The sequence below is a fragment of the Suncus etruscus genome, chromosome 4, assembly GCF_024139225.1.
Source record: "Suncus etruscus isolate mSunEtr1 chromosome 4, mSunEtr1.pri.cur, whole genome shotgun sequence".
Taxonomy (NCBI): domain Eukaryota; kingdom Metazoa; phylum Chordata; class Mammalia; order Eulipotyphla; family Soricidae; genus Suncus; species Suncus etruscus.
Window position 1 is genome coordinate 3,493,232 of NC_064851.1, and position 20,578 is coordinate 3,513,809.

A 20,578-nucleotide genomic window follows, 5' to 3' on the forward strand; every position below is an offset into this window, starting at 1 on the left:
CGAAGACCTGGATCTGGGCCCTTCAGGAGCTGGAGCCAAGCTGGGACAAGCACAGGGTATGGAGGGTGAGGCGTGACACTGAGAGCCATCGCCCTTTCATCCGGGGCCCCTCAGCCCCCCGGGGCATCTGCTCTCTTTGCTGCCACATGCTTCACTCAGGGATGCCGGCCACAGGTGGCAGGAAGTGAGAGCCAGACTTGGCTCTTTCCCGAAGAACCTTCCAGAACCTCATGGGCACCCAGTGGGTACCAGTGGGCACCTTGGTGCCAGTTCTGTTGGCATCTCTCGTGGCTCCTGTCCCAAGAGGCTCTTGGCACCTGGCCCTGCCCTCCCAGCCTGGCCTCACTTTGGGCCTGGGCCCGGGGCCAAGCCTTGGCATCATCGGAGCTGGCCAAGCTCGCCCGCCCTCCAGCTGGACTTTGGCTCCTCGATGACTGGATGAAGGGTGGGGACCCCCACCTGGCACCTGGAGAGTGGGTGCTCAGCACACAAGGTCAGCTGGGGTGAAGGGTGAAGGGCCTCAGGCACCAAGTAGGGTACGGGGGCGAAAGGCAGGGGGGAAGGAGGGAGGTCTTTGGGGCTCAAAGGGAGCAGAGTGGCGTCAGTCCTTCTCTCCAGCCAGCATGGGGCATGCCTCTCCCCAGTCCCCATGGTCACCTTTGCTCTGCCACCTGGTGCCATTTATTGGGGCCGAGGGTCTGGGAGCTTTCCAGCACTGGGAACATGATGTCAGCTCTGTGCCAGCCCAGAGAGCTTGGCAGGGCCCGGAACCCCGAGGCTGCATTCCCTCCCAGCAGACCTGCACCCCGTGTGGTTGGCAGAGCCCTTAGCGCGTCCCCGGGGGACCCAGGCTCGGCTAGAACCACTGTCATGGTGAAACAGGCTTCAGGGCCATGTGCGGTGCTCGGCCATCACTCTCTCCCCCTTTTGCTCAGAGCTCCTGACAGAAGCCAGGAAACCTTGACTTATTCCCTTTTTTTTTTTTTTTTTTTTTTTTTTTTTGTGGTTTTTGAGTCACACCCGGCAGTGCTCTGGGGTTATTCCTGGCTCCAGGCTCAGAAATTGCTCCTGGCAGGCACAGGGAACCATATAGGACTCCAGGATTCAAACCGATGACCTGCATGAAAGGCAAATGCCTTACCTCCATGCTATCTCTCCGGCCCCGACTTATTCCCTTTAAGTTCTGGTTTGAACGGTGGTGCCATTGTACGTGTTCAGAGTCCCTCCTATCATGTCACCCCACAGGGCAGTGGCCCCCAAAGGCGCCGTGCCTGCCTCCTCTCCACAGCGCTGAGGTCCAGGTCTGAGTCTGCCCTTTGGGGTTCACCCCCAAACCGTTGGCCCAGCTAGTCCCAGAGCTTTGCTGCAGGGGCCCCCATCTGCCTGTCTGCCTGGCATATGTCACCCAGCCTGACCCTCGCCCTCTCCTTCCATGCCTTTGGGGGCTGTGCGATATCTACTCAGCTGAGTGGTGTCCTGAAAAACCCCCTTTTGTCACATGACCAACCCTGTGTCCTGATTCCCAACATGGAGGGCTGGATGGCCACACTACAGTGACGAGGGGTTGAAACCTCAAATTCACAGAAGTGGGGATACTTTTGTGTGTTCATGTAAAGGAGGTATAGATGAACACTCCAGGTTTGGGGCCTTTCGTCACCCTGGGGTGCTTCTGTGCCTTGCGGGAGGCAGCCCAGTCTCCTGGTTTCTTCTGCCCCCTGTGGCCCTGTGTCAGCACAGGGGGCAGGGTGCAGAGGGGAAGTGACAGGGTAGGAGGGGCTGCGTTGGGTTTGTGGGGGAACCAGAGACATATCAGAGGGATGGGGGCAGAGCCCTCCCATGGGGTCCCCAACAACAGGAGCCCCTCCCCACCTAAACAAGAGGTTCCTGCCTTCCTGGAGACACGCCACCGGGAATGCTAAAGGCAATTAGGCCCCCCCCCATATGACTTGATAGCACCCCCACAAGGCCATAGGGAACCCCAGGCATGGGGTATTCTGTGCTTGGCCACCAATTTCTAGGGGAGCAGCATCTGACCCCATCCCCAGAGGCCAGAGCAAGAAATGAGTGATTGGGAAGAGGGGAGGGGCCATTTCTGATTCTGTAGGAATCTTGGGGGACCCCTAAGCCTCTGTGGTTTAGCCCCTCCAACTGCTGTCACCCTCGCACTGGTCTCCCTCGGCCTTCCATGGTTGCCCCAGCCTGGTGCAAGATGGAGGGCGAGCACAGAATGGAAGTGGCAGCCCTGGTCCCCCCTCTGGGCTAAGAGCCTAAGTGCCCTGAACCTGCCTATCTGCCTATGTTGGCCTGAGCAGCCCCATCCTAGTAGGGTATAGGACTTGGCCCTGCTCCCCTTCCCCACGTCCCATCCTCCCCTCTGCCCAGTGAGGGGATGAAGGGTCACTTCTAGCTGGGACCCTCCTCTGTTGGTTCTGGAGAGGCAGAGGGTGCCTTTGCTGGCCCCTGAGTGGCCCAAAGGTCAACCCAGTTCTCTACTACAGTGGTGGGGAGATGCTCCTCCTTACTGAGGGCTGGAGGTGCTGGGTTCTGAGTGTGTTCAGATATTACAAAGACAACATGTCAAGGACACGCGTCTTTGAGCACTTTCACATCCCTGTCTGGGGGCTGTCCCTGGGGCCCCAAGTTGGCCCAATAGGCACCTCGCCATGCACCCCCACCCATCCCCAGGGGCCTTGCTTCACCCCAGCCAGCGAACCAGACTGTCCTTACCCTTCACACCTAGCTTCCCCATCCGAGAAAGGGGTGCCTGTATCTAAGCCATCCACAGCGTGTTTGGGGGTCTTGGCCCTGTCGGATTCTCAGACAACATTCTTTTTTTTTTTTTTTTTTTTTGGTTTTTGGTTTTTGGGTCACACCCGGAGGTGCTCGGATTACTCCTGGCTGTCTGCTCAGAAATAGCTCCTGGCAGGCACGGGGGACCATATGTTCGGAACACCAGGATTCAAACCAACCACCTTTGGTCCTGGATCTGCTGCTTGCAAGGCAAACGCCGCTGCGCTCTCTCTGGGCCCTCAGACAACATTCTTTCTTCCTCCCCCTGTCCACATGGGGGCCATCCGTAAGCAAGTGCAGGGAGCAGAGCATGTCTGCCCTTGGGGAGACCCCAGCCCCATGCAAATGAGGATGTAAAGTGGCTAAATCAAAAGTGCGTCACCCCAGTATACCAGAGGCTTTCCAGCAACCCCTTTCCTTACTCTGGATGTTGATCATTTTTGAGGACTCCGTGCCCAGGAGCCCACAGTCTATCCTCTGTCTTATTTTCTTTTTCTTTTTTTCTGGTTTTTAAGCTACACCCGGTGACGCTCAGGGGTTCCTCCTGGCTATGTGCTCATAAATCACTCCTGGCAGGCTCGGGGGACCATATGGGATGCTGGGGGATCAAATCTCGGTCTGTCCTGGGTCAGCCATGTGCAAGGCAAACACCCTATTGCTGCGCCATCGCTCCAGCCCCCATCCTCTTTCTTGGGCTTCACAGTGCTGGGGGATCAAACCCAGAGCCTTGGACAGGCAAAGCCTGTGTCCCAGCCTTTTGAGCAAGAATTCCCAGGCCCCACTCCTGACTTTCTACCCAAGAACACAGCAGAGAGAGCTTTGGGTTGGGATGCCATGCTTTGCACAAAAGAGGTCCCTGGAGGCCCCTGACTGCCACCTGAAGTAACCACTGAGCACAACTGGGAATAGCCCCCGAACTCTTTAAGGAATGTATTTCTCTTTAGTTTTTAAATTGGTAAAATGGTCTCCTTTTTTATCAAAAATGTTTGGGGGACCAGAAAGGTAGCACAGCAGTAGGGCATTTGCCCTGAATGTGGCCTACCCAGGAGGGACCTGGTTCAATTTTCAGCATCCCATATGGTCTGCCAGCAGCAATTTCTGAGTTTTGAGCCAGGTGTAACCCCTGAGAACCCCTGGGTGCGACCCAGAACCAATAAATCAATAAAGTTTATTAAAACACTTAAATGTTTTGTATTTTTTTATTTGTGGGCCACTCAGCAGTACTCAGGGATTACTCCTGGCTCTGTGCTCAGGGGTGTTCCTGGCAGGGCTCAGGGGACCAGATGAGGAATGAAACCCGGGTCAGGGTCAGCTGTGTGCGAAGCAAGTGCCCTACTCCGTTATACTATTGCTCCAACCTCTTGGAACATGGTTTAACAACTATTCAAAAAAAAAAAAAATGTTTTGGGGCCACACCCAGAAGACTCAAGGCTTATTCCTGGCAGTCAGGGATCGCTCCTGCTGATGCTCCAAGGACCATGTGGGGTTCCAGGGATCAAACCTGGGACTGCCAATGCCAGACCAGCACCCTAAAGCAGGGGCCAGACCAGGTACCCCAAGTCAGTTCTCACCGTCTCCCTGCCGTAGCCCCAGCCAGGAACCTGGAAGGTTTCTCCCGTGTCTGGCTCCCCCTCTGCCTAGAACCCCAACTGAGGGCGGCGGGGGGTGGTCAGGGCTGTTTGTGTAACATGGGTCAACACTGTGTGTGTGTGTGTGTGTGTGTGTGTGTGTTTGTGGGGGGTGCAGGCTGGGTACCCAAACCTTAACACACTCAGGAGCCATGGTGAGGTGAACAGGCGCTGGGAGGAGCTGGTGTGGGTTGTCCTGCTCCCCCTTCTGTCTGTCTGCCTGTTGTCTGTCCATCCATCTGTAGGTCTATCCCCTCCTACTGGAGACAGATACACTGCCCACATATACCTGGGTCAGGGCTCTGATGGGGTTCGCTAGAAGTGCCTTGCGGCCTCTGGGCCCTCAGACATGAGTCCAAGCAAACACTGCAGCCTGAGCACTGGCCCAAGAACACCCTCTGGCCTGTGCTGGCCATCCTGCCCACCGGCCACCCAGAAAGTCCCCCAGAGCAGGAGTTCCACTGTTGCCCCTTGGGCTTCCCCAGAGTTTGAAGACCTGAAGACCTAGGGACTCCCCCACTGATATCCCCCATCAGCTCTGCCCTGAAAGGCAGGCAGGAGGGCTCCCAGGGTGTGGGGGCAGGTGGGGCTGGACTGGGGGCACAGACCTGGAGGTCCCCCAGCCCATGTCCTGCCTTTGGGGGCTGCAAAGCCTTGTCCCAGGAGCAGGTAAAGGGGCCCAGCCCCCACGGGGTGCGAATCAGGAACCTTGGGCCTGGGGAGCAGGTCCCAGAGGGGTCCCGGCCCAGTGGGCAGGAGGGCGGGGCCGAGCGGCTCCTCCCCGCCTCCTCCCAGCCGGACTCCCCGCAGCAGCCCGGGACACCCCGACCTCGTGGCAGACGGCATGAGGCGCAGAGCTCCTGTGGCCCGCAAGTGCCTCCAGGCCCAGTGCTTCGACCAGCTGGTGCGCGACTGCGTGGCCTGCGAGCTGCTGAGCACACACGAGCCGGCCCCGGCCCCGGGTAAGCTGGGTGGGGAGCTGGGGGATGTGGGGACCGTTGTGCAGGGGCTGGGCACCTGGGAGTGAGGTGGGGCGCAGCGTTGGGATCCCCACCTGTCCTACCAGCACGTGTCCCCTTCCTTCCCGGCCAGCCTCGCCTCCCTTCCACCTGCCCAGACCCCGGACCGCGTTGCCACCGTTGGGCCCGGGGCTGCCAGGCCCCACGCTGCTCCTGGGAGTTCCCGTGGCCCTGGGCCTGGCCCTGGCGCTACTGCTGGTGGCCTTGGCGGCCTGGTGGCGCAGGTTGGGCCCTGTGGCGCCTCCCACTGCCCGTGACACGGAGCCAGAGGGTGAGTCTGGATTCTGGGCCCCTCCGAGGAGATCTGAGGGTCCCCCCAACCAGGGAGTAAAGTGGGAGGTCCAGGGTTGGACTGAGGGAGAAGCGATCCTTGAGGGTGTTTGGCGGCGGGGTCTGGTCCTCCTGGCAAGGGAATCCACCGGACCTTGGGACCCCCCATCCTGCTCTCCTGCCCTTCCCACCCAGGGGAGCTTCCAGAATGGGGCAAGGAAGGGATGTGAGTGACTCTGGACCTCTGAGTCCTGACCTCAATCCTCCACCCCCATTTCAGAGCCCTTGGACAGTGTGATCGTCCTGCCCCCCGAAGTTCCTGAGGTCACAGATCCGGCCTGGTCCCCACCCTCAGAGGACCCGGACACCCTGGCCCCTGCCCACAGCGTCCCTGTGCCCGCCATAGAGCTGGGCTCCACAGAGCTGGTGACCACCAAGACAACAGGGCCTGAGCCAAAGTAGGGGAGTCCCCACAGGAGGGGGCTGGCTTGACTGCCCGGACCAGCACCCTCCTCTGGGTTCCAGAGAGCCACAGACCAGGCACTCTGTGCTGAGACAGGGGTTTTATCTCCGGCAGCCTTGGGAGGTTGGGTGGGTGGGGGGAAATTCAGGGTCCCTCTAGGCTTGGAGGGGATGAAGGACGTGTAAAGCCAGAAGGGTCTGGGCAGAGTAGGGAGGAAATGAGGCCTGCAGCCAGGAAATCTTTTTCTTGTTTTCCACCCAGTGGGAACCTCTGGGGGCTGGGGAGGTGGATTTTGGGGTACACTTCAAGGTTATGGTGAGGAAAGAACCTGAGTTCACTGGTTCCCAGGGGTCTATGCCCTGTGGTCTGCCCTGACCTGTAGGATGACACTGGGGGCTGCTTCTCGAACCTTGTTCTCATCCTGTTAGGGGGCTGCAGATCCCCACAGCTGTTCCCCTGCCCCTGGGAGCCCCCTGCCCCTTGGAAGATGTAGCAGGGACTGGGGCTTTCAGAGAGGTGGTGTCCTTGAACCTGCAGCCTTCCTGTCTCTCATCCACATGTGAGTGCCAGGGTCCCATGGGCCTGAGCTCCGGGCTCACCACTTCTGACCCAGCCACTGCCCTGACAGCAGTTCTCCTTGCTTGGGGGAGGAGGGCTGTTCTGGAGACTTCTGTGCCCTCAGCTGCCTGTAGGCTCAGTAAGTGGGTGGAGCACTGGACTAAGAGCCACACTGAAAAGCTCTTGGAATCAGGTTCTGCTCTGCACCAGCTGCCTGCTGACCCACCTTCCTGTTTAGAAAAACCACAGTCCAGGGCCTCGAGATGCCGCCTATATTTCTGCACAATCTCTCCCACCCTCCCTCCCTGCACCCCTCTTTCCCCTTCCTGCAGACTACCAGGTGAAGGAGGGCAGTGGTAGGTGGTAGGCAAGAGTTTGGGGGCAGGCCCAGAGACTCAGAAGGGGCCTGGCCATCTGCTCCCTCCCATCTTGGAGTTGGGACCTGTTTCTGCTTCATTTTACAGAGGAGTAAACGGAGGCAAGGGAGGGAATGAGCACACGGCATCAGTGCCATGGGCCAATCAGGGCCTAGTGCCCCCAACCCTGTTCCAGGCTTCTCCTAGCCATCCCCTCTCCACCCTCTGCTGCCACAGCCAGAAGCAGGGCCCTGAAATGAGTCGGTGAAACTCGATGAACCAGACATGCAAACTCCAGTCGCATGAGCCCCAGCAGCAGGACTTCTGCTGTGTGTAGCTTCCTCCTGCCTCAGTTTCTTATTCTGAACCACGATGGGGAGGAGGCAAGGATAAGTTTCTGGCCAGTGGCCCTCAGAGGAGAATGACAGAAGGAAGAAGCTTCGTGAATCGCCCTTTTTATAGATGGGGAAAATGAACCCCAGAGAGGGCCAAAGGACATCATCTTCCTCCAGTCTGTGGCAGAGAGAATATTCTTCATGAAGGAACTGGGCAGAGACCAGGGGAGAGGGTAACTGGTTGAGAGAGGTCTCCCTTCCAGCCTGCACCAGCCCTGGGCCCGGCATGACCAGCTCTCCCTCTCTCCTTCCCTCCGCCTCTGCTTTCTGGCCAGCTTCCTTTCCTCTTTTTTGTTGGATGGTTTTAAGTTCCAGGGATCCAACCCAGACCTTCACATTCTCCCCTTGAGCCACATTTCAGTCCTACCCCTTTCTCTTTTCTGTGTTGGGTGTTCCTGTTTGTTGAAAAAAGAAAAAGAAAATAAAAAGGTTGTATTGAAAAACAATCTAGAGGTGTATCTTGCCCTCTGGAAAGATTTTTGTTGTTGTTGTTCCTGGCAGGCTGGGGGAACATATGGTCTATGGGGTGGTGGTGGTGGTGGTGGTGGTGGTGGTGTAACAGAACCCTGGTTGGCCCCACACAAGGCAAGCAAGGGCCTTGAATGATGTACTCTCACCCCGGCTTCTGTGTGCACAGAAACAAACTCTTGATTTGGGGAATTCTGTTTTCTTGTCTTTTCTTTCTTTTTCTTTTTCTTTCTTTCTTTTCTTTCTTTTTTTTTTTTTTGTTGTTGTTGTTGTTGTTTTTTTGTTTTTGGGTCCCACCCAGCAGCACTCAGTGGTTACTCTTGGCTCTACGCTCAGAAATTGCTCCTGGCAGGCTCGGGGGACCATATGAGATGCCGGGATTCCAACCACTGTCCTTCTGCATGCAAGGTAAATGCCTTACCTCCATGCTATCTCTCCGGCCCCCTCTTTTTCTTTTCTTTTCTTTTTTTTTTTAATGCCCTGGCAGTCTGGTCTTCAAACACTTTGCAAAGGAGGTTTGCAAGGTTTGTTAGGTTTCACTTATGCCTGCAGAGACAGGTCAGATCAGCCCCTGCAGACCAAGACTGCATCCCTGAAATTAGGGACCTACTCACGGCCACCTTCCTTCCATTCTGCAGGGGTGACAGGTCCATTTTTCAGGTAGGAAAAGAGCCTCAGAGGGGCAATGAACTGGGGTCCTTTGACAGCTGGACCTGGAAATGCTTCTGGGCACGTGCTCTGGCCCCCACTGGTTCTCAGAGGTCCTCAAAGATTTCTCTTTGCACCTGCCTCAACATCCCTCACTAGGCCTGAAGGAGGGGCCACTCTCCAGGACCCCACCCACCCAGCTTGGGCAGGTCTCAGTTCCTCCTGCACTTCCTGCAGACACCTCTCACTTCCTGTTGGTGCCCCCGGTGCTGCTAGGGGGGGGGTGACCCTCCACTCTCCCACCCCAGGGGAGGGAGGACCAACCCCCCCTTCCTCCAACCCAGCCTGGAGGGCCCCGGCAGCCAGCTGGTCGGGCTCCCATCTTCCCCAGGGGTCCTAGTGGGGGTGGTCACCCCTCTTCCCTCCCCAAGACGCGACCTGCTCAGCCACCGCGGCCAAGCGGGCACTCCCCAGGCCCGCACTCTCCATGCATCATGCGCAGCTCCGCGCCGGCCACTAGAAGGCAGTGCGAGCGGGGATGGGGATGGTTGGAACGACAGGGCCGGGGACTGGTGGCATTTCCTCCTGGAGGGAGCGGGGTGAGGTGGGGTGGGGAGCGGGATGGGGGGGGAAGAGGGAGAGAAAGAGAGGAGGGAGTGGGGAGGACCGAGAGGGAAGGAGAGGCAGGGAAAGGGGGGAGAAGGACAGAGAGGGACGGAGGAGAGGGAGATGGAAAGGGAAGAGGGGGAGGGAGAGATGGGGGGGACAGAGAGGAGAGAGGGAGGGAGGGAGAAAGAAAAGGAGAGAGAAGGAGGGAGAGACTGGGAGAATGAGAGGAGGGGCAGAAAGGGAGAGAGAGGAGAGGAGAGATGGGGAGAGAGAAAAAGGGAGGGACAGAGAGGAGAGGGAGAAAAGGAAAGGGAGATGGGGAGGGACAGAAAGGGAGGGAGAAAAAAGGAGAGAGGGAGAGACTGGGAGAATGAGGGGAAGGAACAGAGAGGGAGAGGGAGAGAGAGACAGGGAAAGAGGGAGAGAGAAGAGAGAAAAGGAGGGGAGAGAGTGAGAAGGGAGAGGGCAGAGGGGAGGGAAGTTTTTCTGGGACTAGATGCCCTCTTGTTGCAGGTGGGTCCGAGGCAGGGCTGGAAGGGCAGCGTGAACGCGTGTGCAAGCAAGGCTTCCGGAGAGCAGGAATGTGTGTGCATGTGTGTAAGACCCAGTGTGTGCGTGTGAAGCTCCGAGAGCGAGGATGACGGAGTGAGCTAAGTGGGTACCAGAAACGCAGAAAGGGCGCCGGGCGACGTGGAGAATCCAGGCCACGGGCCAGGAGGGCCTTTGCTTGGAGGGTTCGGATCCCCGCTGGGATGGTGGGGACAGCCCCTCTCTGGACCAGGGGCAGCGAGGGGGGAGAGTTGTGCCCAGGGTTGCAGAGGCTGCTCGCACCGGCCTGAGGGTTTGCCAGGCGAGCTCAGGCCAGGTCCCACGGGACTGAGATCAGACCTCTCCGCTCAGAGCCGGGGGTCCTGGTGGGGGGCTTAAGGGGGTCCCCAGGATCTGAGAGCCAGAGAAGAGCTCAAGCGGGAACTCTGCGGGGTCCCCAAATGGCAAGGAATCTGGGATCGGGGCCCCAAGAGCCCGGACCAGGCCCTCGGGTTCGGGGCAGAAGGTGGATCTGCGCTCGAGGTGGGGTGGGTGGGGTGCCAGGCTTCAGGTGGCACTGAAGGGGGGTGCCCAGAGGAGGGAAGGGTTAAAGGCCCAGGCACACCTGGCCGTGCAGAGGGCTGACACCGGGCTCTGTGCTCAGGACTACTTCTGGTGGGGTGCAAGGGATTTTCTGGGGTTCGAGGGATCGAACCCGGTAACCACACTCAAGGCGAGCACGAGCTTTCCTTGCTGTCTTCTGGCTCCGCCAACCCCACTAAGTGAGGGGCCACACCGACCCTCAGTCTCCAGACCCCGGGCCCCGCTCTCACGCCAGCTTCTCATCTCCCAGAATCTCCCGAGGCTGGAGAGCCTAGACGCTGCGCAAAAGTCACACTTGGGGTGGAGACGGGGCCGCAGAAAGTGGACATGGGTGCAGGAGGAGGAGACGGGGTGCAGGAGGAGGAGACGGGGTGCAGGAGATGGACACGGGGCGCAGGAGGTGGACACGGGGCACAGGAGGCCTTGGCTGAACTCTGGGCTCGGAGTTGGCCGGGGCGTCCCGGGAGCCTCCAGGCAGGCACTGGGACCCTAGGCATAGCCCCAAGGCCAGCCCGGGTTGGCAAGTTTCAGCGAGGCTTTTCGGAGTCCCGAGGCAGAGAGCAGAGGAGGCTAAGGAGGCGATTCAGGCCCAGGGACTCCGTGGTGGTGACTCGGGAATCAGCCCTCCCGGTGGCAGGCTTGGAAGGGGCGGGAGACAGAGATGGGCCACTGGAGAGCCCGGCAGCGCCCCAGTTCCCACCCCCACCCCCAAGCCGCCGCTCCCAATCGACCTCAGGAGCCTGGGCGCCCCCTCCCTCCCACAGGCAGCTGGAGCTTGAGTCACGAGCTGCCTCCCGGAGACAAAGGAACTGGGGGCCCTCCCTGCCATGCCAGACCCCCTTCCCGGGATCAGCACAGGCATTTGTGCTGGCGGGGAGTCCATCAGCCTTGAGAATCTCTGCTTCTTGGGGACCTGCCTCCAGGAAAGGGACCCAGCACCCAGGGAGACCAACTCCATCTCCTGAGGGGGCTAGGCTGGGTGAGGGGCAGCCTGCATGTACCTGGGGACTTCCAGCAGCTTGCACCCCCATCTTTTCAGTGAGAAAACACACCTGGAAAGTTTGCCAGGTTGTCGGAGCAGGAATTCCAGCCCAGCTCAGTGGGCGCGGCCCAGAGAGATGGGGAGCAGCCTGAGGAGACCCAGGCCTGTGGGCTGTGGTCAGTGGGGTGGGGCCTGTGTAAAGCCTCTGCTGCTCCCTCTATTCTGGGAATTCTGAATCTGGAAGTGGGCTCCCCATGCCAGATGGCGACCTCCTGGTCACTCCCTTCCCCTGGTTCTGGAGACTGTCTGGTCCACAGGCCCAGGGCTGGGTGACCTGGCCTCCACCATCTGAAGAACACAAACTGAGGCCAGCACCGGCCCTCCTGCATGTCCATGAGCGCTCAGGACCTCCCGGAGGGAAAGGCCCCTGGGGAACCCTAGTGAACGGGTGTGCCCACAAGGTGCAGGGGACCAGGAAGGCCTTCCCAGCCACCCTGCCCGCCCGGGACAGAGCTTGCTTGTTCACACCCAGGCTGAGATCTCAGACACCCGCAGACTCAAGTTGCCGGCAGTCAGAGCTGGGGGTGGGGCGGGTGCCCTTCAGAGGCAGAGATGAGACTCCTCTGCCCGCCCCGTGGGGCCCGCTGCAGATGCCAGGGGTTATTTTAAGCCAGGATCAATGGACGATTTTTGGTGACACAGACTGGGGGGAGTGGGATGACAGCTGAAGAGACAGGAACGGCTGCCCTGCCAGGGTGTCTAGTGATGAGAGAGAGACCCCAGGTACCTGGGATGAACCTGAACAAAGAAGTCAGTCTGCTGTGATGTTTTTGTCTTGGCTTCCCCTGCCTTCTGGCACCCTGCACATGGCAGGGCGCTGGGTGAATGGGGGACAGTGTCCGCTGGACACACCAGGTCTGAGGGCTCAGCTGGACAGCGTGGTCTGAGTGTGCACGTGGAAAGGGAATGGACCTGGTAAAGAATTGGCACCTGATTCCAGAGACTGGAAAAAGCCAAGTGCTTGAAGAAGAAGTGGAGTAGCTTCAGTTTTCAGGGGGCTGGAATCCAGCTCCTCCTCTGGGCCAGTGTGGGACCTTCATAACTGCACCTGGTAGGAGGCGGCAGGAGATGAGAGACCTGAGTGTCCAGGTGGACACTCAGCCAGGGCTGAGCTCTGACTTTACACGACTGGCCCCAGGGTCCAGCCCTGGCACCACAGGATCTGATCCCTGGAGTGAAGCCAGGTGTGGCCCAGAAATAAAAGAAAATGAAGCTCAATTGAGCCAGGACGGTGGGTCCAGGGAGGAGCATCGGCAGGAGGAGGGGGGCAGAAGGGCACCTGCAAGGAGACATGCTTGCCCCCCAAGGCCCCTCAAGGAAGCAGAGAAGTCTGCTCCCTGTGCACCTACAGGTCTATTCAGAGGATCAACATTTGCCAGACAAAAAGTCAGTAAAAAACCTGTAAGGGTCTAGAGAGTGTGTGCCCAAGATATGGGTGAGTTCTGACCTTCCCTTCGATCTTTAATTTTTTTTTTCTCTCTCTCTCTAAAGTTGGAACAATGTGGCTGAGATGTGACTCCACAGCCAGCCCCCACCCCTCACACAAAATAAAAAAAAATAGACTTGGATGGGGAGGGGTGACCTCTGGGGGCTGGCTGGTTGGCTTCTGGGAGGGTACAAGGAGGGGGGCAGACTGCAGCGCCCTGAGTCCCCTGCAGCAAGAAGCAGGTCACCCCATCCTCTTTTAGCTTGCCAACACCTGAAATTAGCCTGTCAGCCTTCTCGACAGGGCAGGACGGCTTCTCCTTAGTGTCAGAGCCTCCTCTTCCCTTCACTCCGGTTTTAGCTGACGCTGGTCTCGAGGGCAGAAAGGGCAGAGCCCGCTGCAGTGCAAGGACCCTGGTACCCACAGACCTCAGAGCTTCCCTTAGTCCGTAAATTAGGGTTTGCTCACGGTGGGTGCTCACTAGTTCTGGGGGGGGGGGCGCGGGTGTCACCCCTGCGTCCTGGAGGAAGAGAATCAGAAAGGAGTCTCCCCAGGCCAGGAAGAAATTTGGATGCTAAGATGAGAAACTGAGGCAGAAGGAAGCAAGGCGCCGGGACTCGGGTCACATTTTGTGGTTAAACTCAACATCCACGCTCCCACATCCCAGCAGAAAACAAACAGATAAACAAACACACAAACAACCTCCCCAAATCGCCCAAACACCTTGCTTCAAAGCCAGCCGCGACCGGGCTATGCTTTTTCTTTTCCAGGCGGTCCTGGGGCGCGCGGTGGAGAGACCCCTGCAAGACCTCGACCCTTGCCGGCGGGGAGTTCGCCCCTAGATTTTCTTCCTACCCAGGGTGGCCCAGCGATCTCAGTCCCCGCTGCCCCGCTCTGCCCATCGCCGCCGGAGGATCAGGGCCAGGCCTTGATCCCGGCGTCCAGGAGGTGCCCCAGTGCGCTCTGATGCCAAGTTCCCACCCTTTTGCCAGGCGGGGAAACCGAGGCAGCGCAGAAGGGTGGGTGGGAGAGAAAGGGCCGCCTTTACATCGCAGCTCCGTGTCCTGGAGTCGCGGGGGGCCGGGCGGCGGCGCTGGGTCCCCCCACCTGCATCCCATCTCCATCCCCATCTCCATCCCGTCCCCTCACCTGTCAAGTCCCCGGCGGCGCGCGCGGGTCCGAGCAGCCGAGCGGAGAGGGGCGGCGCGGCGCAGAGGGAAGGAGGCGGCCCGGCAGCGAGGGTCCCGGGGGGCGCGGGGCCGAGCGCGCCCCCTCCTCCCGCGGCCGCCGCGCTCCTCCCCCGGCGCCTCCCGCCTCCGCCTCCCGCCCCGCGCGCCCGAGCAGAGCCGCAGCCAGACGCGGGCAGCGGGAAGGGAGAGCGAGCCGCGCGCGCGGGTCCCCGCCGCCCCCGCCAGCCCCGCCAGCCCCCGGGACCCGCACGGCCGCCGGCCCCGAGCCAGCCCCGCCGCGCCCGGAGCCTCCCGGAGCCCCGTCTCGTCTCGTCTCCGCGGCCGGCCGCTTGCGCTCCTTGGAGAGCCGGCGCGGGACGCACCCCTGGACCTGGAGGCGGCCGGCCCGAGGAGCGTCCGGCCCGGCCCGGCCGCCCCGAGGAGCCGAGCCCGAGCCCGAGCCCGGACCCCGACCCGGACCCGGACCCGGACCCGGAGGGAGGCGCCGATCGGCCGGCGAGGGATAATGCGCCCGGGGCGCCGTGCGCTGTAGCCGAGCGCGGCCCCATGGCGCGGGCCGGGGCGCGCGGGCTCCGGCGGGCGCTGCCGGGGCTCCTGCTGCTGGCGCTGGCGCCGCTGCCGCCGTCGGGCCTCGCGGGGGCCCCCGAGGCGCCGGAGCCGCTGCCCGCGGCGGCGCCCAGCACGGCGGCCCCCGAGGGCGGCGACCGCTGCCGCGGCTACTACGACGTGATGGGCCAGTGGGACCCGCCGTTCAACTGCAGCCGCGGCGCCTACAGCTTCTGCTGCGGCACGTGCGGCTACCGCTTCTGCTGCCACGACGGGCCGCGCCGCCTGGACCAGAGCCGCTGCTCCAACTACGACACGCCCGCCTGGGTGCAGACCGGACGGCCGCCCGCGCGCGCCCGCGAGCCCGCGGCGCCCCGGGACCCGGCCCGCGAGCGCAGCCACACGGCCGTCTACGCCGTGTGCGGCGTGGCCGCGCTGCTCGTGCTGCTGGGCATCGGGGTGCGCCTGGGCCTGGAGAGGGCGCGCAGCCCGCGCGCCCGCCGCACCGTCACCAGGTGAGCCCCGCCCGCCCGCCCGCCGCCCGACCCACACCCCTGCGTCCGTCCGCCCGGGGCGCCCCGCCGGGGTCTGTCTGTCTGTCTGTCTGGAGGTCCGGAGCACCGGCCCTCAGCCGCCTTGACCTTCCGCTGCCCGCTTGGGTGCTGGGTGCTGGGTGGCAGGTGCTAGGTGCTGGGTGTCGGGTGCCAGGTGCTGGGCGTCGGGTGTTGGTGCCAGCTGCTGGGTGTGGGGTGCTAGGTTCTGGGTGTTGAGTGCTGGGTGCCTGGTGATGGGTGTAGAATGCTGGGTATTGGGTGTCTGGTGATAATTCCTGGTGTCAGGTGCTGGGTGTCTAATGCAGGATGCTGGGTGTCGGGTGCTAGGTCCTGAGTGCCCAGTGCTGGGCTTCTCCCGTGCTGAGCTGCCCTGGACACCACCACCGTAGACTCTTGGCCCTCAATATCCTGACCATGGGGCCTGAGACCTACTAGGATGGGCTACGATGCTGCGGGTGATGTTTGATGGGCAAGGATGCTGCGGGTGATGTTTCTGGGTGACTTTGGCCTTCAGAGAAAGACCAAGTACTAGGCTTTCTCCGCTCTGGTTTCTCCCCCGCCGGCCTTACCCTTCCCTGATCCCCACCGCCTTCACCCCAAGCTGTGACTCAGGCCTGACCTTTCTCTGGGGTTCCAGACAGCCTCCTCCGCTCCCTTCTCTGTCCCCCATCTCCGACAGAAGCAAGGATCTCCCATTAGACTGAGGGGTGACAGTGAGGCTGGGCTGACGATGCCTCTTTGCAGACAGGTTCTGGAGGAGCCTGGGTCCCTTTTCCCGGTTGGGGTGGAAACCATCTGGACCCTGAATCCTGCACGGCACAACCCCCGAGCAGACCCAAAGCTCCTCGTTCTCCTGGTCCTAGCAAGTATGGAAGCAAGTTGCCACAGAGCAAACCCCAGGACATGGGGGGATCAAACCTCAGACCACTCTGCCTGCAGTCTGCTCTCCCCAGAAAAACTGGAACCTATCCTCAGTTGCTGAATCGGTGGGCCCTGGGGGTGCTCTCAGCCTACCTGTGCTGAGCAGAGGAGTGGCTGCACCCCCAGAACTGAGTCACATGTGCAGGGGGAGGGGATGGGCAGGGCATGTCCTGGTCCTAGTGAGACAGTGGAACTGAGGACCATGACTGGGTGCTAGAATGATAAGGAACAGGCAGAATGGGGCCCCTAGTGGGCTGGGTCACCCCTTCCCCTCTGGGCTTTATCCTCCATGTTCCCTGCTTCTCTTTTTCCTCTGGGGAACCCCTAAAGTTCTTGTGTAGCTGTGTCCCAAACTCCACCATACTCCAGGTCTCCGATTCTGCTTTGTTAGGGTGCTGGGCCAGGAAGGCTGGTCAGAGGCTCAGAGTGGAGGGTTTGTGGATAAAGACCCCCGAGGCAAGTGTTACTCAGGATAGGGGACAGTTTGGACAGGTGCCCCCACACCACAGAGGCCCCTCTCAGCCCCAGCAGCCACCCCGGTGCTTCCTCACCTCCCCAAGGCGTCATCTGAGACTCCAACCCTAGGGGAGGGTCAGACTGAGAAGGCGGAAATCATGGGTTCTGGGCACTGCAGGCAGCTGGGCCAAGGCTCGTCAGAGGCTGTCACAGCTGGGTGGGGGCTGGGTGCTTTGGTCCCCAGGAAGGCGCCTGCCCAAGGTCACATGGCCTCCTGGCTACCCCCTTCCCTCCTCGGTCCTCCACCCTCCTGTTGGTGTTGGCAGCAAATGCAGGAGGGGAGCGTGAGGGGCAGCAAAGAACTTCCAGGAGGAGGAGGAGAGATGGCAGTGGGGTTTGCAGAATGAGTTTTAGGGAAATGGATGGAGAAAAGGATATTGTGGATGGAGCTTTGGACAAAAAGGTCTGGGAGCCTCATATTTCACCAGCTTGGCCTGGGATGTCGGGCTTGGAGAGTGGACTTCCAGGAAGCATGAGAGAGAGAGAGAGAGAGAGAGAGAGAGAGAGAGAGAGAGAGAGAGAGAGAGAGAGAGAGAGAGAGAGAGAGAGAGAGAGAGAGAGAGAGAAGAAGAAGAAGAAGAAGAAGAAGAAGAAGAAGAAGAAGAAGAAGAAGAAGAAGAAGAAGGGAGGGAGGGAGGGAGGGAGGGAGGGAGGGAGGGAGGGAGGGAGAGAGGGAGGGAGGGAGAGAGAGGGAGGGAGAGAATTTGTGTGTCTGTGTACCAGTGTACGCGTGTTTCTGTGTGTGAGTGCATATATGAGTGTGTACGCACAGGCACGTGCTGGCGGTGGCCCTGGTGTTAAAAACCCAGAGAACTCCTTTACCAGCTCTAGGAGACGCTGTGCTGTGCGTGCGTGTATGGTGGGGTGCTAGCAGCAGGTGGAGAGGTCAAACCAGGAGGCAGGGGGGCGCCCAGGGAGGTTGACAGAGCTGACTGGCATGGCTGGGCCTCCCATGGGCCTCACGCACGTCGACGGGCAGGCAGGAGACTAGGGCTGCTTCTCCACCACCACCTCCAGGACGCTGACGGAGCTGCTGAAGCAACCAGGACCCCAGGAGCCCCTGCCCCCGCCTCTGGGCCCCCCTCTGGGCAGCTGTGTGCAGGTGCAGATGGGAGATGGGCTCCCCAGGGGCTCCCCCCACAACAACACAGGTGAGTATCTCCCTTCTTTCCTCTGCATCCCCGGCACAGCAGGGCAGGGCGGGAGTGGGGTGACAGCCCAAAGAGCTGCCTGCCTCTTCCAACCGGCCTCTGCACAAAGGGCCATGTGGAGGCGATTCTGGGACCCCGGGCTCACGCTCTTCGGGCTCTGGCTTTGTGTCCCGGGATGGCCTGTCCTGTCCTGGGTCGTGGCTTCCTCCAGGCTCCTGCCGCTCCCTCTGGGCCTCCCGCGGACCAGGTAGACATGTCAGCACCCCCACTGCCCTAGATAGCTTCTGCCCTCAGCCCCCCCCCCCAAAGGCCCAAGCAGGTCCCTGGATCCTGCAATCTTGTTATTTATTCGGAGCTGCGTTCAGGCTCTGGACTGAGCGGAGGGGAGGCAGGGGACGAGGCACGATCGATCCGGCCCTCTGAGCCGCCCCTGAAGCCTTCTCGGTTTACTCCCGCCGCCCCAGACAAGAAACGTCCCAACAACGCGCCGCTGAGGTCGGCCACCCCCGGGCCCCCGCGCTGCCCCCGGTTGCAGGACGGCAGCGGCCTGAGCCTGCAGCGCGACTACGCCAAGTTCTCCTCGGCCAAGGCGGCGGCGCTCAAGGCGGCAGGTGAGTGAGTGAGTGAGTGGACGGGGCTCGACTATGGCTCGGGCCCCGCGCCTTGACAATGACTGATGCTCGGCCCCGCCCAGATAACACCCGACCCTGAGACATAGCCACGCCCACGCCCGACCCCGCCCCCAGAACATGGCCACGCCCCCATATGACTCCACCCCTGTGGTATGGTCAGGCCCATATATGGCCACGCCCAGGTCTGACTTCGCCCCTGCAATAGGCCAGGTCCATATATGACCACGCCCCGCAGCATGGCCACGCCCATATCAGACTCCGCCCCGTAATACGGCCACGCCCAGATCCGACTCCGCCCCATAACAGGGCCACTTTCATATATGGCCCCGCCCCGCAGCATGGCCACGCCCAGATCCGACTCCGCCCCATAACACGGCCAGGTCCATATATGGCCCCGCCCCACAGCATGGCCACGCCCAGATCCGACTCCGCCCCATAACAGGCCAGGTCCATATATGGCCCCGCCCCACAGCATGGCCACGCCCAGACCCGACTCCGCCCCATAACAGGCCAGGTCCATGTATGGCCCCGCCCCGCAACATGGCCACGCTCAGATCCGACTCCGCCCCATAACAGGCCAGGTCCATGTATGGCCACGCCCAGATCCGATTCCGCCCCGTAATAAGGCCACGCCCAGATCCGGCTCCGCCCTGTAATAGGTCAGGTCCATATGTGGCCACGCCCAGATCCGACTCCGCCCCATAACACGGCTACTTCCATATATGGCCCACCCTGCCGTCTGGCCCCGCCCCCGTGACACTATCACCCCACCCGCCTGGAGGCCCCGCCCCTCAGAGGCCCCTCGGCTCCCCTTCCCCGCAGAGGCCTGCGGCCCGGACTTGTACCAGCGCTTCCCCGGCCCGGACCCGGCTCCACTGACCCTCCCGGCGCGGGCTCCGCGGCCCCCGGAAGATTTGGCGGCGTTGCTGGACGCCTGTCCCTGGGCCCCGCCGGGCTACGCGGCCCCGCTCGGCCCGACCCCTCCGGGCCACTACCACGCCTGGACCGCCGGTCGCCCGGGAGCCCGGCCCGCGCCCCGCGGTCACCCGGCAGCCCAGGCCTCCCCGGCGCCCCGCCGCCCCGGCCACGCGCCCCGCCGCCAGCACAGCGCGGACAGACTGCCCGAAGCCTCGCGGCCTCCCGGCCTCTACTACGGCACCGCCGGCCGCGGGCCCCGGCTCCTGGGCACCCACAGCAAGGCCGAGGTCACCGTGTGACAGGCGGGCATCCCCGGGGCTGGGCGGACGGGCGCCGCCAGCCCTGCTGCCCACTGCCTGCCCAGGGCCAGCCGGGTCTGTGCTGCCGGTGTCGGTGTCAAATAAAAACCCTCTTCTGGGCTCCTCCCTGACGATCAAGGCGCCTCGAGTCGGCTCTGCGAGGCTGATGGCCGAGGTGGCCACGCTGCCCGCACAGAAGGCGGCGGCACAGGGCACAGTGTGTGCCCGGGCCGGGCCGGCGGGGAGTGAGCTTGGAGCCAGGGAGAATGGCTGCTGAGAGTGAGCAGGGCCGCCGTGTGCCAGCCTTCACGTGGATGCCAAGGAGCCACGGAGAGGGGCATTAGCTGCTGGCCAGCTTGAGGCTCGGGCACAGGGCAGCAGGCTCTGGGGAGGTCCGTGACCCCCCGCGAGCTGACCCCCCTCCAGCTGGCCTCCCGTCCTATCTATGCCCGACACGGCCGGGACATTTTCCACACTCAGTCTGGCCCTGGGCCGCCCCCCTGCCCGTAGGCCACTTGGCCAGTTTGGCTCGGAGCCCACCGCCCCGATGAGAGCGGGCAGTGGGCCGGGCTGGACAGCTGGTGCACGGACGGGAGCCTCCCTGCTGTAGCTGCTTTGGGAGACGAGGGCTGAGGGGTGCAGGAGCCCTGGCACTTTGCCTCCGGGAGAGTTCCTCCATGCCAGGGCCTGGTAGGAGGGCAACGTGCCCTCATTACGACCTCCGCAGAGCCTCCCGCTGGGCCCGTTTCCTGAGGTGTACCCCCCAACCACACTGCTCTTCTTGTGTTTCTTCCATTTGCTCCTCGCACCGTGGCACTAGGATCTTGGAGAGGTTCTAGATCCTGACAGCTGGGGGTGACCCCCACTCAGAAACATCTGGGTCCTGCTGCATTGTGAAGGCTGCAGGCAGGGGGGAGACCCCCAGCCTACCTCATGTGCCCAAAGCCCAGCTTCTCTGCTGAGGTGCCTGGGAAAGGCTGTGCAGGGTGCGAGACGTGGGTGGGCACCCTGGGCCCGTTTTCCAGCTGTGCGGAGCTGGGAGTAGGGG

General features: G+C 61.6%; 2 protein-coding genes across 3 annotated transcripts; both read left to right on the forward strand.

Moving 5' to 3' along the window:
- The first annotated feature begins 5,262 nt into the window (after positions 1 to 5,262).
- On the forward strand, positions 5,263 to 6,169 carry TNFRSF13C (TNF receptor superfamily member 13C). Its single transcript, XM_049772453.1, has 3 exons — positions 5,263 to 5,380; positions 5,511 to 5,708; positions 5,988 to 6,169. Exons 1-3 carry the CDS (start codon positions 5,263 to 5,265, stop codon positions 6,167 to 6,169), a joined length of 498 nt encoding a protein of 165 aa, XP_049628410.1.
- An 8,370-nt stretch (positions 6,170 to 14,539) lies between these two features.
- Positions 14,540 to 19,530, forward strand: SHISA8 (shisa family member 8). Of its 2 annotated transcripts, none has more exons than XM_049771617.1 (4): positions 14,540 to 15,054; positions 17,548 to 17,735; positions 17,963 to 18,292; positions 19,136 to 19,530. In XM_049771617.1, exons 1-4 carry the CDS (start codon positions 14,540 to 14,542, stop codon positions 19,528 to 19,530), a joined length of 1,428 nt encoding a protein of 475 aa, XP_049627574.1. The 2 variants fall into 2 exon arrangements, with proteins under 2 accessions (XP_049627574.1, XP_049627575.1); XM_049771618.1 differs by having other exon boundaries at positions 17,548 to 17,681; positions 18,146 to 18,292.
- The last annotated feature ends 1,048 nt before the right edge of the window (positions 19,531 to 20,578 follow it).